At 41.3% G+C, this 18841-nt stretch overlaps 2 protein-coding genes across 3 annotated transcripts; both read right to left on the reverse strand.

Moving 5' to 3' along the window:
* Positions 1-239: 239 nt before the first annotated feature.
* LOC110049031 (uncharacterized) lies at positions 240-9267 on the reverse strand. 2 transcript variants are annotated; one of them, XM_089287504.1, is made up of 7 exons: positions 9065-9267; positions 8649-8726; positions 6598-6789; positions 5845-5887; positions 2702-3466; positions 1397-1597; positions 240-732 (listed from the first exon to the last, which is right to left on the reverse strand). In XM_089287504.1, the coding sequence occupies exons 1-7, from the start codon at positions 9126-9128 to the stop codon at positions 540-542; spliced, it is 1536 nt and encodes a 511-aa protein (XP_089143630.1). In that variant the 5' UTR covers positions 9129-9267; the 3' UTR covers positions 240-539. The 2 variants fall into 2 exon arrangements, with proteins under 2 accessions (XP_089143630.1, XP_089143629.1); XM_089287503.1 differs by lacking the exon at positions 9065-9267 and having other exon boundaries at positions 8649-9058.
* Positions 9268-10020: 753 nt separating this feature from the next.
* LOC110049081 (uncharacterized) lies at positions 10021-17903 on the reverse strand. Its single transcript, XM_089287484.1, has 7 exons — positions 17436-17903; positions 16379-16497; positions 15506-15741; positions 15245-15315; positions 13616-13754; positions 12437-12642; positions 10021-11727 (listed from the first exon to the last, which is right to left on the reverse strand). The coding sequence occupies exons 1-7, from the start codon at positions 17782-17784 to the stop codon at positions 10256-10258; spliced, it is 2592 nt and encodes an 863-aa protein (XP_089143610.1). The 5' UTR covers positions 17785-17903; the 3' UTR covers positions 10021-10255.
* Positions 17904-18841: the final 938 nt, after the last annotated feature.

The raw sequence follows: 18841 nt of genomic DNA on the forward strand, positions 1-18841 counted from the left end.
ACAATAGACGGACTAAAAACCGACCAATTTGACTAACAATAGACGGATCGAAACCGACCAATGACTGATGACAAACCTCACACGAGTCTTTCAGCCAATACCATCATGGCTAAACTGCCCAATCACGTTCAACGGACCAGACTTGAAACATCATCGACTGACAAACACTATTCACGTGACTCTGAAGATGACTTCCGACTGACTGACGGACCTTTTTCAAAACAAACCTGACCCTGACCTTTTCTCAAAACAAACCCTTTATTATATTTCTTTCAATTAGTTTAATATTAACGATACCTGGCGTGGGTGTCTAATTAACAAATTAATCATTCAGGCTTCAGCAAAGTTTGATGTTATTACAACAAAAAATAAAACGAAAAAACAAACAAACCATGGAAAGTATTATGTATGCTTAATTAACGCTCCGTAACTATTGATTTCTTTTTTCGCTTTTCGGTCTATGACCTCAGAGATAGAGTAGTTGTGACTGTCCTTTGGCTATTCAAAAGCGGGTTTTCATAACCATCCCGCCGCCAGTTCTACGGTTCTGGCTGCATGATCTCCCAGCCTTCCTTGAGGGCTTTGTATGCCGACAGAAGAGCTCCCTCATTCCAAGCATCTATCATTGAAAACGCCTCGCCAACCATAAAGACTTCCTCACCAGGAAACGGACGTTTGGCCCACTCCTCTAGATCGTAACGACTAGCATTGGACCCTGCCTTTGTTTGATGCCTATTAAATAGAAAAATGTTGGAAAGATCAAACTATGTCACGAGTGAAACAGAATTCGAAGTATGGGAGAATATTTGCATGTTTGATTCATACGTGTATACAAGAGTCTTACAAGCTAAAAGTGTCGAACTCTACCATCTTGGATCCGTTATCTTACTCTTTCCTCTGCGGAGGTTCAAATTCAAAGGGTTTTCTCGAGTGGGGAGAATCCGCTGAACGATTTGAGTGCAGGCGCAGGGTGACGTCGATTTTCAGAAATGTTAGAAAATCTCCAAATTTTATTTGAAAGTCTAATTTGAGGATGCCAAGACTGAAAATTCGTTTGCAAGAAAATCTTCTTAAAAGGTCACTAAAACACAAATTTAAGCCTCCAAACACCTGTTAAAACGTGGCTGCTAAAGAAAAGTCAAGTGACATGACCAAACAAATGACGCGACAAAATGTTCCACGATAACGTAGGTCTAGCGGAGAAAGTCACAAAGGTTGGCCACTATTCCTAAGCCTGAGAATGCGGCCTATAGTCCAGATGGGAGTGGGTACTGGGTAATTCCGGTGGTATTTCGTGGCATGGTGGATACCCGCGTACATTGAAACAAACTTTAAAGAATTCTTTACTCTGCTTGGAAGAAACCACCATTCTTATAAACCACTTTTGATGACCTACCAGCATATATTATCCCAATATTTGAATACCACATCTAAAGGCTCAGGTACAACCATCCCTGGAAACACTTCCTGCACAGCTTTTTTTAGTTCCGACTCAAAGACCTCTTTGGGAAGCTTGGAAAATTTCCCCCACTTGACTGAGCAGCCATATAAAGAGTAGGACAACTGAATGACGGCTTCTCCATGAGGTCCTCTACCGCTACAAGAATTGAAGAACATGAAACAGATATATGGTTTTTATTAGCTTGTTCGGTCTGCACTGGGGAAATATTGATCTCGTTGTATTTTTTCAGCAAGTTTATGCACAGGCAGCCCAAGATCTCTCTATGAACCACACAAGCAACACAATATTTTCCCTTTATGAAGGGAAAACCGGAATTAAAAAAATCGCTTAAATCGAGTTAAATCGGTACAACAACCACACCAGGAGCAAACAATACACGTATGGAATAAGGTAAGCCATTTTTATTGAGAATTTTCACTTTTAACTGCCTACATGGATATCTTGTAGAAAATCCCATATAAACCCTTATAATTCGATGGCACATTGTGTTGCTGGTGTGGTTCATAGAGAGAGCTTGGGCTGCCTGTGGTTTATGGACCTCGCCGCCGAAAGTTTTTAGTGTAAATTGTCAGATCAGCGAATCGCCCATACGTCCGCTTGCAGAGTCGGCGTCACTTCAGCTGGTCCAGTTTCTGAGCCTCTGTATAGGCCGGGAAAGGTAGAGTTCAGCGGAGACTGGACTACACCGCAGCTCGTTTCAGCATGTGGGGCGCCTTTCTCCACAATGTGGCTTTGGGCTGTACGGCACTTCAGCTGATAAGCTAAGGGTATTCTTCTAATAAACTGGCTATGAGACCCCTGCTGATCTAAGGGGTGGTGAATGGTAAATGCGAGACCTTGCGAGAAAACGAGAGTAGCGTTTTTTTTCTTGCAAACTCGAAACGTTTTGATATTTTAAATTGTGAAACCGAGACCTTAAAGTGTTTTAAGTGCGAGCACGAGACTTTGAGATTCTAAGTTTCCCATGTCATTAATAAGAACAAACAAACAAACAAACAAATCAGGACTTGTAAAATATCGAGACTCCGAGACAGCCTTAGCTAGTTAAAAAACCGAGACTGTAAGACGCACATCACCGCCAAAAATCGAGACTGTGCGAGACGTACCCGTGAATTCGACGAACACTTTGCGAGACACATGTTTGTTGTTGTTGAAGGACTATTCGCCACCCCTGACCTAGAGGTTCTTGTATCTACACAGCTGTGTGTGTTGTGCAGGGTATTTGAGACAAACTCCTACCTGTATGGCATGATAGCAGTCAAACAATTGGATCCTGACACAAATATTTCAAATGGCTTCAGTGTTATGTTCTGAGAGGAAGTTGCGTTTTCCCACCAAGGGTAACTGTAAACTGCTGCCGCTTTAAACGACGGCCGAGCGAGGATAGATTTAAACAAATAATTACTTTTAATCTCGGTTGCCACATCTCCGGTGATCTTTTCAAACGGAAAACTTGGGACAGCAATAATGAGCTTTTTGGCCGACACGGAAAACTTTTCTGTTTGAACAGCAAACGAGCTTCCTTTTCTATTTAGTGCCTCGACTTTCTCGTTCAAATACATCTTAACCCCAAAACGTCTCGCGGAGTTTTCCAGCGCGGTGGTGATTTCTGATAACCCACCGAATGGTCTAAGATAATCGTACGAAAAATACTTATTTGCTTGGTTATGCTCATATGTAAACAGGGTACTTTCTTCCATGTTGTAATCCACTTTGACCGCAAACGAGGACCGCATATATTCACACCCTTCACTTCCGAGTCGCTTGCACATAAAATCTTGATAAGAGGGAAATTCGAGCGCCTTCTCTCTCGTCATATTCATCCAAGCAGACCGAGACATCTCTGACGAGGTCATGTTTGCAAATTCGCCTGATAAGAGAGACGGAAAAGCTTGTTCCTTGAGCGACTGGAGATTTGACGCGTAGAATCCTCTTGTTTCCACATATGCCAGTCTAATGCCATCCATTTCAAACATCGGGATATTAAAACGTTTGACGAGGTCCCTGAAAGCAGTCAGCAAAAGTTAATTGAAAAGTTCATATGTAGTACAGTAAAAAAACCCGCGTGTAAGAACCTAACGGTTTAAGAACCTGCTGGCAGGTTCTTAAACCTGCAAACCTGTGCTGCTAAATTTGTTTAGCCAAGCAAGATCAAGTAGGTTCTTATATGTGGGTTACTATACAGCTAAATTATTTTAAACATTTTAACCAAGGAGTGTGACTTTGAGATGGCAAATTTATATTACAAGAAAATACATATTACAGTTGAGAATAAATACCAAACCCAAGTGTATTTATTTCCTTCTGGTAATCAACAACTATATCTCCTTAATAGAAATTAAGAACCCAATCTCATCATCATCATTGTATTTCTAACACCTCGGGGGGGGGGGGGAGGGATAGGGGGAGGGGGGTGAGGCCGCGCGCCAACTCTTTCCACCTTCCACGGTCTTTCGCCACATCTTCGATCTGCGCTCACGAGGTAAAGCCAAACTGTCCCCGCCATTCACTCTCAACCGTTTGACGCCAGGTTGTCAGTGAGGTCTACCTCTTCTTCTTCTACCTTCAGGGCTCCATGTTAAAGACACCTTAACATTGTCGATATTCTCAAGCCTTAGAACATGGCCTAACCATCTCCAGGGCCTATCTGTAATCATGTCAGAAACAGGCATCATCCCAGCGTTCTTGTATAGATCTTTGTTCGTAATCTTTTCTAGCCAAAGGTTCGAAAAATTTTCCTTAAGCACCCTCTTTGAGATCTGCCCAAGTGGCAGGCATCATGTTCAGTCATCTTCCAAGTTTCTGCGCCATATAGTAGAACAGTTAGGACATTACTCTTGAAGATTTTAAGTTGGGCCTTGTAGCGGTGAGCTGTTAAAATCCATACTGGTTTGCTTTACAAAGGCACCTCTAGCGAGGGATTGTCTACTGCTGACATCGGTCTTTGCATGCTCCGCATGATCCTCCCATCTCACAACCATGGTAGACGAATTTGTCCACATTCTCTAAGTGTGTTCCATTTATAAGGATTTGATGCTGGGACTTGCTATTGAGCCTCATGATGTTGGGCTTCTTAGTGTTAAATTCTAATCTAATGAACCTTGCAATGCCTTGCAACCTGCTTGATTTCTGCTGCATATAAGTGCAGTTACTGGCTAGTTCATAATGTGACGTCGTCTGCATAATCACAGTCTTCTAACATTGATGAAAATCTTCACCTAAGACCTCTGCGTCTGTTTCGTGATGTGTTTGTCATCACTCAGTCCACTGCCACAAGGAACAAAAAGCCTGACATAACGAGGCCCTGACGAACGCAAGTTTTCGGACATCGAGCCAGCCTGACATCTTACCATTATCAATGACATTACAGCAGCTGTCCTCATACATCGCTCTGATCAGATCTACAAACTCACTTGGTATCCCATAATGTCTCAAAATCTTCCATGCATAATCTGCTACGATCCAAGCTGTCAAACGTTTTTGTAAAATCCAGAAAGTTGTTGTACAGTGGTGCATGCCACTTGATAGACAGTTCAATGATGTTTCTGAGGATTAAAACTTGCTCAATAGTTCCTCTCCCTTCCCTAAATCCAACTTGGTCACATCTCAAATTTGCGTCAATGACCTCTTTGATACGTTCAATGACTACTTTACCGAAAACCTTACTTGGTAGACAGAGTAAGAAGATTCCTTTGGAATTGTGGCATTTAGTCAAATCACTCTTTTTTTTTGGTACTTTAACAATCATAGCCTTGTGCCAATCAACTGGCACCTTCACATTCTCACGTGTATGCTCAAACAGTGTACTCAAGTATTCTGCAGCAAGAAACTGCTCAGCCTAAATTGCCAATAACTACCCCAAATTACAACAAAACACGTAGGTTCTTAAAGGCGGGTTTTACTGTAATTGTTACAGCTTCAGTTATAACCTGTAATGTAAATGTCAAAATTAAACCGACGAAGCTCGGTTTAAATCCCAGTCCCACCCCCACCCCCTAGATTACCTTTCCCTTCCCGCCAAGAGAGAGAATCTTACTCATAATCTCGTTTTCAGATCTTCCACAGCCAAGTGGTGTTCAACGTCAGGGCGAGGTCTGGGTAAGAGATTGTTAGGGACACAGGGAGTGTGAGGGATTTGCGGGGAATTTTCCCTCCTATTATAAGACGATAAATTTTCAGTGTCATTCGTTGTAAACAACAACAAATCGACCACATTTTTTCATCGTCTTTACACATGCATAAGAGATCCAATAAAATTCCTAAAACTATTCAGTAAAGCCCATCGGTTTGGACGTGATCCTACTCAAATTTTGCGGGAAATTTTAAAAATTGACAAAAAAAGAAAACGGAAAAATAGAATTAAATGGAAAATATCATCTTGCATTACAGTCTTGTGGTTCTTGTCTACTCGCCAAGCTCCTAAACCTTAAACAGCAAATATTACAGGACATAAGTTAATACATAATAAGTTGTTTTTTTTGACAGTAAAGAGAAATTGTAAAATGAATACAGCTGGACCCAATAGTTTGAACTCGGTTATTTCGAAGTCAAAGCCATTTCTCGTGGATTTGCCCTTCAGTCATTTGATATGTCATCATCATCTAAAGTTGTTTACACTCGCCTCAACGGTAAAAATTGATGTTGATTTTTCAACTTTTATTGGTATCACCTTGCCATCTGATCCCATCTGACTAATTATTGTACCAAAAGTCTGCATACGGGCCAAGTGGCTCATCAGGCCGGAGCTTATCGCGGTTTCTGTAGCATAAAGCGACTAGGAATATTTCTCCTCGCCCCCCCCCCCCCCCCCCCTGCTTGGATGGGATGCTAGTCCATCGCAGGGTTACTCTCCCAGCATTAAATTCGCCGGTACCCATTTATACACCTGCATGGGTGGAGAGAGAGGCACTGTGAGAGTAAAGTGTCTTGCCCAAGAACACATGCGACACATGTCCCCGACCAGGGCTCGAACCCAGACCGCTAGATCCAGAGTCGAGCGCACTATATGTTTATAGCATTCTTCTTCTTCTCTTGTAGCTCATGTCCAGACTGAACGCGAACAACTTTTTCACATTTTGTTAATAGTGATCTGTATCTGAAAAGAGAAATTTTTGTAGTAAATAACAATGTCTTACTGATGCTGATGTTTGGTGCTTGGCTAAATCTGTGGTCATAGTTCCTTCCTCCAAATCTGGAGTCTTTTTCAAACAAACACACGTCGTCTTCTTTCTTCTTTCGCACGAGTGTCTCTGCCATATACATACCTGAAATACCTCCTCCAACCACCACTACATCACAGGACATTGGTGTCAAGGAAAGCTCTTCCTCTAAAGAAAAGTATTCAGAAACCGATCAAAGTGGAAAAAAGTTTTGTTAAAAATGCCCACAGGCGTTCTTTCGCCCCCCCCCCCCCCCCCCACCGCGCTTTTTTGCTTTATGTAATTTGTGATCATCGGTATTGACATAAATTAATATTTTGCAGACACGGAACAGAGAACTGGGTGCTAGCGTAGTACGCGAAGGCTCATAGTTAGTACGTTTGTAAAAAGAGACGGTTGAGAAACTTGTGACATTCTACGGTCAGCCTTGCCACTAGCACTTTCGCATAAGTTTTATTTTTATTGTGTAAATAACGTTATCTGTTTTATCGTTCATTCTTTTGTTAATATATCAACTTTAAAAACCCAAAGGTGGTGCCACTCCATTTGGTTGGGGGTACACGGTCCCTATTGTTGGTTTTCACATGACGTCACTAAAATTCGAACTACAAAACTATTGATCTTCCTGGATTTAACTTAAATGATGTATAAGAGCAGCTGAAAACTAATATTCATACAAATTTTCGCTCCGAATGGGTTCTTGGTTTTGTGGTACACTACGCTTGAATTTCTAAGCTTTTGCGTGACGCGGCATTTACATGACTGCCTAGAGAGCAGTCATTATTAGTGACTTATTTCGGGGAACTTCACTATCTGAACAGTTCATGTCTTAGAAAAAGTATTATTTTAATGTTTTAGATTTCCTCGAGGGATAAATTCACGCTTTTGTAGCAAAACTCAGTGACAGATGTTTCTGCTGGTTTCCGGCCGCCATGTTGGTGCCCATACAGATGGGCACCAGCATGGCGTCTCCATACAAATCTCTATAAATTTGGGTAAAAAATTTCTCTGCATATCTCGCATAAGATAAATTGCTGTGACCAGAGTTTTGGCGAGAGTCTTTGCGTATTTACCTTCTTTCATTTTCCAGATTCTGGACTTTATCTATTGACCGGTTTTGATTTTTATTTTGATCTATTTTGAATTGCGTGACACTGAAAACCAGCTATTTCTCCAAATAAGAGGTTTTTGTGGTTTACATGTCCGGCTTTGGCGCATGTAGGACGTTACTTGATGTATCTCTTATCCACTTTGTTGTAAGCTTATTGTCTCAATTAAAACATTTCTTGGGCCTGGCTGACCAACGTGCCCATACCTCAACCTTTGAGTGTGTTGGGTTGTGTAGTGAACGCAAAAATGCCGTTTTCGCGCAACATCTACAGCTTGCGTGACATGTACAAGCATTATTAATGTGACTCATTTGTCGGTTTCCTTTTGAGCATTGTTTTCCTTATAGTCCCATAATTCTGTATTGAACAAACCAGCTTAGGGATTTCATAATTATTTCATAGCCCGCACACACTAAAGGTTACACACAAGGTGTGTTCCCTTTCTTTCTTTACCGTGCGAAGATGGCCCTTTCGGAATGTCATTTAGACACTAATAGGTCTTAAAAGGGCAAATATGCACTCCTTAATAAAACTTCTAACGGGACGTATTTGGAGGGTACACCACGTTATATGCATCAGTGTTGATAAAGGCACTGATAAAAATAGATCACTCATCCCACCGAGCTTGTAAAAGCTTTCCAACTGATCAATGCCAACACTGCTTGTCCATTATTTTATCAATATATGCGTTCGCGGGTGCACGGTATTTAGTTCTGTATTTGCAGACTGCAGACTTTTCGGCTAGTAATCGCGTATATTAAGAACTGGCATTTCTACTTTTCAAGAGCTAACCGCAAACAGGCTCCTGAGCGCTATTCAAGCTATCCGGAGAGGTCTATATTCAGGCTAACCTGTGCTCTATTTTGGCCTAAATGTCATCTGCGGTCTGCAAAAGTCATATACCGAGCGTTCGCTTACCGCCAACTCTCGCCTCATCTCTGGTTTGACCGCTCTTGTCTTTTCCTTTCTCGTGAGCCAGCAACACACCTAGCGTGACTAGAATAATTAACAGCAATAAAATCACAAAGATCGTCAGGGCAATTTTCACTCGGCTCACAAAAAAGCCGCGAACTTCCAAGTTAGAGACGGCGGAGTATTCTCTTGCCATGTTCATCGCGTCAAATTTGAAACCAGCTCGATGTTCAATAACGAATCAGTTGAGGTGAGAATCAGTCATCCAGATAATCATGTGACGTCTATGAAGAGGACTAATGGAGTGGAAATTTGTAATCAATGAAGCAGTATAGCATGGTTTGAGAGTCCAATATCGTAGATACGGGAACAAGTGGCTTAATACGAGTGTTTTTAGTCTTATTATTATACATTTAACTTACTATCTCTTTTCTGATGGGCCGAAAGCGTATAGTGAATTTTCGAAATCAGTGCCTGTGACGTCATCTAGCTGCAGATTATACAATAATCATGTCAAGGACACTCAAGGTCACGAGTAGTCATGTCATGTATGACCGCGGTGCATGATTTCTAAGGGTAATCATGTCAAGTTCGCGCGCTTTGTGTTGCTTGTAGTCAGTGGGGAAGCAAAAACATGACTTCCATTTTTTTCCCTTCAATTTGTAATAAAACAGTTATTAGATTCGGTTTTTGTGACATCCAGAATAATCAAGGTCTCGGTAAGGGTTATCAACCTCAGCCTTCAGCTTCGGCTGATAACCCCTACTTCGACCTTGATTTTTCTGGATATCACAAAAACCTCATCCAGTAATTGTTTATAATTCATGGTCGCTTGATCGACCATTCCAGCTTTCTCATTCGTGTTACGGTACCCGAAAACACAATCAGCCAATCAAAAGCCGTGTTTACTCCGTAGATATCCCGAAATATCAAGTCTCAAGCGGACGTCGTACGGCCAGATTCTTGGCCGAATTTGCATATGGTAAATACTCTAATAGGACTAGTCGCTCGACCGCCTTTCGCCAAAATAACAACCGTGCCTTCACCAGACTTGCGTGATACGCGCCAAAATGAACCAGAAAAGTACGACAAGTTACATACAAGTTACAGCTTAGCGCCAGACACGCCAGTTGCAGGGAGCGAAGGAGAGTGGGAGCTAGGGCGCGAAGGGGCGAGGGAGCGAGAAAGAAAGAAAGGGGGCGAGGGAGCCAGAGAGTTGTGTAAGGAATACACTGTTTTCGATATATTAAAATTCAGCTTGGGAATAAGGCCTAGAGGAGCATGTGTATTTCTCGTTTGTGTCTCTTGGCCTCGCTATTAAGTTGAGTATCAATACATCGAAAGTGGCCTATTAGCGACTAGGGTGGTAACAAGCAAATAGTTTGTGGGCTCCCTAAGGTGGAGCTCTTGTTCTTATTTATTTGTTCATCTTTGTACAAAGAGATTGTTTACAAGGAGATTGTCTTCTTTCAGAACTGTCCCATATTCTCAGGTCCACTTAAATTTGTTGTCTTATCTCTTCTTTCCAATGACTTTCAGTTCTGTTGACTATGCGAAAAAAAAAAAAAACAGAGAGAAGTCTGGAAACTAAACTGGACTAGCTCTGACATTCGTCACCAACTCCCCGCCTCGTCCGCCTCGTCGTCAAGTTCTGTCACATCAACTGCCTTCTCCCTTTCTTGCTTAATAAGCAGCTTCAGCAATCGTTTCTTATCAGTAGTGATACGGTACTCCAGATCATCGATTTCTTTCTTGATATCTTCGTCGCTGTCAGAACTCAACTTCTTTGGGTTGTAGTCTGAATGATCCCTCGATTGGCTTGATTTGTGGGAACGTGAACCGCGTGAAGAATCAACATGACTCCGTGGTGAACGTGACGAGTGCGAACGCGAGAAACGTTTAGATCGCGAGCGAGAACGAGACCGTGAGTTTCGTGATCGTGAATTCGGTGAGCGTGAACTTCGTGACCGTGACCTTCGTGACAGTGATCTTCGTGATCGTGAGGACGAAGGTGCTTCATTCCTCTTCGACGAGTCTGACGTTGTGCGAGAACGCGAATACTCTACCGTCCTTTTGTCGAATTTCTCCGACCGAGTCTTTGAAGCGGACTTGGCCTTGGACTGAGAGCGTGATCGACCAGAAGAACAGGATCGAGACCGTTTCTTTTCGCGATGGTGCTTTTCCTTCTTTAAGCTTTGCTTTTTTGAAGAAAGCAATTCAGATTTTGACATATCGTGATCATCAATTTCTAATCGTCTTTTCCCCTTGGAGCGATGTCTTTCTTTTAAGCGTGAAGGTGAACGTGAACGTGATCGATGGCTGCCTTTTCTTGTTCGTTCTCCAGTTGAACGTGAGCGATCTCGCGAGAAGCGTGATTCAGCATGGCCGGAGCGAGATTCATCGTGTAAGATTCTCTTTCCTTTAGCAACAGATTTAGACCGAGAGCGAGATCGTGACACAGACCTTTCAGTCTTTCGTCGCAGCACTGTTAGATCGATGGGCGAAGCTCGATTGTGCAGTCTGGACGCAGAAGGAGAAGTGTTACTATCACTGCTAACAACAATAACTTCTACTGGGGGTGTGCCAGATACAGACGATTCATCTTTTGACCCAGAATGGTCTAAGCCATTGTCCAAGCTCTCTGTCACTTGAGATTGTTCGCTGATACTTCGTTCCGTCTTGTGTCTCTTAGAATCTTTCTGCTTAGGCTTGTGTTTGTGCTTATGTTTATGTTTGTGTGAATGTCGATGGTAATGATGTCTCGATTTCTCTTGCGTTTCTTCAGTAACAGATTCACTTTTAGACCTGGTTCTGTTTCTTGATCCTGTAGAATGAGCAGCTCCGTTTGCGGGTTCGTCAATTCCCGGTCGTTCAGCGTTTGTCCACACAGTGTGTGAGCTAGCCGAGGATATGGTCACAATCTCGGCTAAACTGAGTTGTCCATTCAGCCCCGATGTGCCTGGGGACGAGCTAGGAGACCAGCTCGTGCTTTCTCTTTGTAGCACTGGCGAATCTCTGCTCCAGTCTGTTTCCAACACTTCCAATATCGATTCTCCAGAGGGGCCTGGAACGGGAGTTTGCCAACCTTTAAAACGGAAAATCAAATTTTAAAACAGTTATCGTCGCTTAAAGTTACTCCATGTACTGTCAAGTATAATAAACAATGCTGCAAACGAATGTAACCTGAAGAGACCTGATCAAAAGGACAGGTAGATGAAAAGATAATGGTGATGATTACTCTCGCCGTAAAGGTATCCGGTCAGGTCGTTCCAAATCAGATGGCCGGGGGGTACTCCCGTGTATAAACTACATGGGTATGTGCTGTTGTGAAGGGTATGGTTTTCAGGTAGTGTAGCCTAGGATAGACAGTTTTGGTCTAGAATAGGGTACAATTTACCGGAAAAGTGGAGGGGATCTATCAAAGAAATAACTGAAACTCGGAGGTGACTTCGTAAGATATTGGTTTAGATATCGTATCTTAGAATACAACAGTGATAAAGTTTCTGCAAGGAAAATAGCTAGTCTGGTATAGGGTATGAGGTTTTTGGTGCCTAGTCTAGAATAGGATTGCAAAGTGGCACAACCCTACCTAAGGATTTACAGATTACACCCGCTGGCTCACATCATTCCACAATTTAAGACAAAAGTGCTGGGAAGGCAAAGAGTTTTGATCGCTCTTTCTCTCTCCCCACCCCCTCCGCCCCGCCCCCTTCCGCTATTCAATGCTAAACAGCAACCTATCTACCCGCAAAAGATTATATTAGAAACTAATAATTATTTCACGTGTTACACACCTGAAGTTTGACTGTGAAACACAGTCGGCGTGTCTCTCACTTGATCACGTGACTCATTGGGCCTGTTGTACTGCGCACGCTCATCATAAGCAGTCATGTCAAATGGAGACCGAGCAAAGCTTGTGAACTCGTGAATGAAATGTTCTGTTTTGTCAAACAAGAAGGGCTGAAGTTGAAGGTGAAACTCGTCAGAACTGAGCTCAACCCTGGGTGGAAAAAGATGAAGAAGTTTACTTCACTCTGACTGCATTATGTTGGAAAGAACTTTCATACAATAATGATTCCTCAAGTTTAAACAAAGGAAATCACGATGATGGCACTGACGGTGTATGGATATCTTGTATACTTGGCAAAGATGTATACTTTAGAAGGGTCCTTTGCACAAATGAATAAAATGTCCTATTACCTTCGTTGTGATAAAAAACACATGAAATGTGCATGAAATATTTTTCAACACTCAAAGAGAAACTTCCTGTCTCCGCACGGCCATATAATTTCCTCTATATCTTTTCATTAAGTATTGGAAATTGTCACAATAACTTATACAAATTAAAGGTAGACAAACACACGTCACTTTACTTACGTTCAGAACCACATATGCAGTAACAAAATTGGCAGATTTGACAAAATTTCATCAAACTTCAGGGGTGATTGTTCATAGATTTGACGATTTTGGTGACTTTTAGTCAAATTTGTCATTTGAAGCGAAATCAGCTTGGTGAAATTGATTATTTTGGCGTCTTATCTCCAGCCAGAATTTTGTAAACTATCTTTTAAGGGGTGGTCCTAACATGTTGGCAGATTTGGCGATTTCACGGACTTTTCACCAGCCAGATTACAAAATTTCATCAAATCTGTCATTTTCATTACTGCATGCATAATTTCTGGACATATCTCTGATAAGTAACAATTCTACAAGAACTAAATAGACCATTTTACAGTTGCCTGCTCAGTGACCTGGCCTTTGGATGGCAGCGAGGCAGGAGTTGACCTTGTTTTGATACAGACCTTGCTGCTTTTGTTGTGTAAAACAAGTTGTTCTGATGCTAACTAGGTGCATTTACATGACAGTAGCATTGAGGTCTGTATCAAAACAAGGTCAACTCCAGCCTCGCTGCCATCCAAAGGCCAGGTCACTGAGCAGACAACTGTAAAATGGTCTATTCAGATAATACATACTTGGTGATGAGTGACAAAATGATCTGAAGAACAAAATCAACGTGACTCTCGAAATCATTCAGCAAGACCCTTAAATCTCTGGTAAGCCATGGGATCAGCCGATGAGAGCATGCAGGGTTGGTGCGGAAAAATTCTGGAGCTAAGAAACAGATTGAAAATATCATTCACTAATATTTAATGAGGAGAGAATAAGTATGGGTTATTGACCAAGTGTAAGGTCAAGATGGCTGGATATTGGCCTTGTTCTTTTTTTGCAAGTTTATGGACCGAGACTCCATCGAGGTCCATAAACTCGCAAAAAAAGAACGAGGCCAATATCCAGCCATCTTGACTGAACAAGCTTGGTCAATAAAGGACTTATTATATGGCTTTCAGGGAAATTTTTCTTGCGGGACACAGCGGGTAGTCCCCAGCGGGCAAGATAGCTCCATCTTGCCCCCTTGGTAGCCAATCACAGTGCAGGATTTGATTCATCTTGCCTGCTCATGGAGATAGCCATATAATAGTAAAAAATATTATAGACCTATTGCAAACAGTTGGTCACATGATGTGCTTTTCAAGAACACAGATTTAGTCATTAGCAATGCATAAAGTTCTCAGAAATGGAAAGAACAATCACACAATAAGCTTACATGCAAATTTTCAGGTTTATATCATTTCAGAGGGAATTTTTTATGATTGGTTGTTAGAAATAACAAGAAGAAGGATTTGTATCGGAAGAAGACAATTTGCCCTCCAGTTAGACTCCAGTGGTTTTCCACACAAATTCTTGTAATTTTGTAAGTGTTAAAACTGTCATAAGATCTTATTTTGTCTTTTGGTCTAAAAGCCTAGGATTTTCCATTCTTTCTAATATTTTTGCCCTCTTTCTATCTTCAATAGCTATATGTCAGCGGCTCCCTTTTGTAGTGATTAATAACGGAAAAGGCTTCTGGAGGGCAAGCATCCTCACTTCCATGTATGAAACTTTATTTTTGTAATATTCAAATCATTAATAAATCTCAACATTACATGGCATTGGTCTGAAAATTGGTGTTCTGGCTATTTAAAACATGCTCCTTCCATTTCTGAAACTCATATTAGCTCTGGTTAAACATTTAGAACTTATCACTCATGAGACCAACTGCTGTGAAAGGCCTATTTCAATGAAACTTGGCAATTAGTGTAGAGAGTTCTATCAATTACGGATGAGATTCAAGTAGAAACAACAACAGGATTGAAAACTAAATACTTTATAAACTCAAGCAATTAATGTTCAAAACAATATATTTCAGCTGTAGACGCTATGCAAGCAACAAACTGTGTTCTCGAAAACATTATTCAGGAACCTTGAAAAAAGAAACAAAGAAAATGGATCAAAATCTACCAATCAAAGCCCAGAGATGTGACCTTTTAAACCTGTGAAATTGCACACCATTCAACGACTCTTGGATATTTTGGCTTCGATTTTCTCGAAAACGAAAAGCAAACTGGCAAAAAAAAACAGCAAGGCATTGTTAGGTAAGTAAATTGAAAGCCATATGCAAAAAAACGGGCACTTTTGACGAAAAATTAAATAAATAAAACAATGAAGGCTTTATAACATTGTATGTATAAGAAGTAATTTTTTCTCTGTACACTGTAACTTACAGATTTCCCGCTGGCGTGCTCGACCATCCTGAGTTACTCCTTGTACCCATAAGTTATTACAGTAGATGGTTCTGTGTCAAATACCACACATATGTATAAGATTTTGTTAATTAGTTCAGTAATCCTTTTTTGTAAAATAGTCCTCATTCCATTTTCCATTTATTTGGCAAATCAGCAACTTCAAGATACTGTCTGAAAATGCCACCAATTTTTTACATTTTAATCACCAGACTGAAATAGCTGTAAATTGTATAACTGTACCTTCTTCTTTCACGGCCTATAGCCTTTCTATCCCTCTGTGCTGCAATGTGAGCCTGTCGTCGTCTTGCTCGCAGTTCCCAAGGATCTGTTTCATCCACCTGTTGTCCTTGACTTTGTCTTTGCTGCCGCTGTCTGTTACCCTCTGCTAATGTTGTTCTGTAGCGGAAACGCCTTCCATCACTTTGAGATTGTTGTTGGATCATTGATGCATGGACGTCAGGCTTTGAAAGGTAATGCTGAGAGCAAAATAAAACAACCAAAAACTATCAGACATCATGATCACTTGGTGGAAAGCCAAGTGGAGACTGAGATAATAGGCTATGTTTTTACAGTTGTGTGCTCAGTGACCTTCCCTATGAATGCAAGCAAGGCTGGAGGTGACCTTGATTTGATACAAACCTCTCTGCTTTTCTCATTTAAATAAATGGAAACTAGTTGGCATTAGAACAACTTGATTTACACAACAAAAACAGTAAGGTCTGTATATCAAAAATAGGTCACCTTCAGCATAACTGCCATTCAAAGACCAGGTCACTGAGCAGACAACTGTAAAAAGGTCTATTTGTGCACAGAAAATATACTTAGACGCTACAGAATTGTTTAGAATGGAACATCAGAAGTTCATTTCCATTGGTTTATTTCTTAAGTTTCCAGCCTATCATCAAGGGGGAAACAATAACAGGAAACTGGAAATTGTAAAACAGTAAGTGCCATCTTTTTTTAAAATTCTGGTAAACCTTTACCAGTTATTACAACAGCCATTCTGACTAGTTCCTTGTGATAAATGGTACATGTTCATAACCTACACAGTCAAACAACTGTTTTCCAAAGCATTTTTGAGTATATTTAAGTCAAATCTACATCATCATGTACCTGTTGGTAATTGTCCATAGATTTGACACTGTGAATAATGGAAGAGAAGCTTGATTTGCACAAAGGGCATGTCCTCACTATCTCAGACCATTGTAATATACAAAAGTAACAAAAAGCATCTGAAAACAAGCAGTTAAGGTAAAATATGTGCTGACAATAGACTTCATTACAATGAGTAGAGGTACATGTAAATTATTGGTGGGTAACCTTGACAACAAGGCTGAGAAGTAAACTGCACAGAGGTTTTGCACAGCAGCCATGTTGTATGGCAGGAACAATGAAAATGTTTTGCATTAGAAAGAACATTTTTTTTCCCATAAGAAAAAGAATCTATTGTTCCTGCCATCAACATGGCTGCCGTGCAAAACCTCTATAGCATACAAGTTGTTGTTTTGCATTCTTGCCAAACAACAATTAAAATCTCGTTATTCTATCACAAGCACTCAGTGATAAGCAACCTATTCCTCTATCAACACACATGCTCGGCAGCAGACATATTTACTGGGGCATGTTCAAAACATGAAATGGCAAAATGGCTAAATGGGACTGCAGTTAACTTACATAGTGCTCTGGTTAGCCTGAATATCACTGACTTGACAATGGTTAGCTCACAGTAATGGTAAGTGTTACCCTTACAAACACCTGTTTCCCACATTGTCCCTTACTTGTAGTGCCATTTTTGTGTTTTAAACATGCCCCATTTACTGAGTTTTAAAAAGAAAAGGAGTTCCTTCAGGGGGGAGGGAGGGAGGGAGGGTGAGAGGTTATTGACTCATCTTGGGGCTAATCAACTTTAGGTTGGGGGCTAACCAACCTTCATTTCCTTGGTCGTATAGGCTTAGGAGCTCTGGGTTAGCCAGTATGCAGATCTCTGTTTTTCTTTTTTTCCACCCAGGCCATAGAGAGGAGGGGGCGGTGATGGTAGTGTTAACACCGTATCAGGGAGGGGTGGTAAAAACATATTACGTAAGAACATTGATTTCAAAGGAAGACTCGACACCTACATGCATTCCTTGAGTTTAAAACCTTCTTTAAACGTTCTTAAATAAAAGGATACGGAAGCACTTGTCCAAAAACGCTTTGTTGTCATATTCACTGAGGCAAACCGAACACGTCAGATCTTTTGGACTTGATCTTCCCGTGTGTTGCTCGTGGCCTTTTTCCAGCGTTTCAGTGCCTTTCTGTCCTTTAACGTCGATGATTTGCACATCGTCATCACTGCTAAGTTCCACTACCTCCAGAGAAATACTTCTCGTGTGCGATTCCGGCTGTGTAGATCGCGGAGAATTCGAATCGCTGTCATATTCGACCAGCTGAGTTTTGGAAGGCTTCTTTGTGGAAGCTTCAATTGTGCCAACGTCGTTTTTAGTTTCCGGTAAATCGTTCAATTTACCCTCCATATCCATTGGTAACAGAATATCTTATTGACAAGATTTGATAATCCATAGAGGAAACTACACTACATAGTATACATTGTATATAGAAGCTCTGATCACTGTAATCTTGCGTCTAAACGATCAATGGAAACGCTGACTAACGTTGGTCAGCGGGATATATTTGAACAAACTTCGGGTCATTTAACGTGCTGGATCTGACCTGTTTCCAGCGGAGCACGACCTCCTCAACTATGAACAGAATTCGAGGCTATTTGCCATGGACTGCCAAATTAAAAACGTCCTTCGAATCGTTCGATTTCAAGGTCAGATCAATGCACAATCTCGACCAGGTGGAAGAGGTTTCAACTTGCGAAAGGTTGGAAAGCAAATCGAGCACGGCAGGGTTTTTTTTGCAGGGTGCAGGGTGCAGGGTGCAGGTTGAAATTTAATTATAACTGGAAAACCGCTAGCATTTAAAAGAAACGTACAGGTGGTAGACTTACCGTGACTGTTACATGATGCCGTTTACAATCGCTCAGAAAGGTGGCTTCCACCCAAGTGCCAAACCCGCCGAAGCGATGGGCGGAGAGTATATTCCTATGATTTTAAGCGTGCAATGAATTATTGTTTTCGAAGAAACATCTGAAATATCATCTGAAACATCTGCTGAATTTGGTTTCTTCCCTGTGAGTACCAAAATGAAAGCACACAGTCTGAGCATGTGCTAGTATATTCCGACGGTTAAAATCTTATATTATTTCATTTCTTCATTTATTTGCTTCATTTGTGATGGCAATCTTCTGTTGTTAAGCTTACAGTTCTTGTTGGCCGAGCCAATTCTGTAATCGATGGACACATCTGTGGAGCCGGCAGGTTTCTTTCACAGGTCACGGGTCACAGGTCACAGGTCATAGGTCACGGGTCACAGGTCACAGGTCACAGGTCACCAAAAAAATATGCCAAAATGTCATAAAACAGATGCATACAAGTGCGTCCCTAGTGCAACTATAAGAGCTTTTTCTTGAAAAAAAAGCGCGTAGGGGAAATCAGTTGTAGCACTGCAATAAAAAAAAAATCCAAAGAAAGC

The sequence above is a fragment of the Orbicella faveolata genome, unplaced genomic scaffold, assembly GCF_042242905.1.
Source record: "Orbicella faveolata isolate gen_17 unplaced genomic scaffold, um_ofav_v1 contig_14, whole genome shotgun sequence".
Lineage (NCBI taxonomy): Eukaryota > Metazoa > Cnidaria > Anthozoa > Scleractinia > Merulinidae > Orbicella > Orbicella faveolata.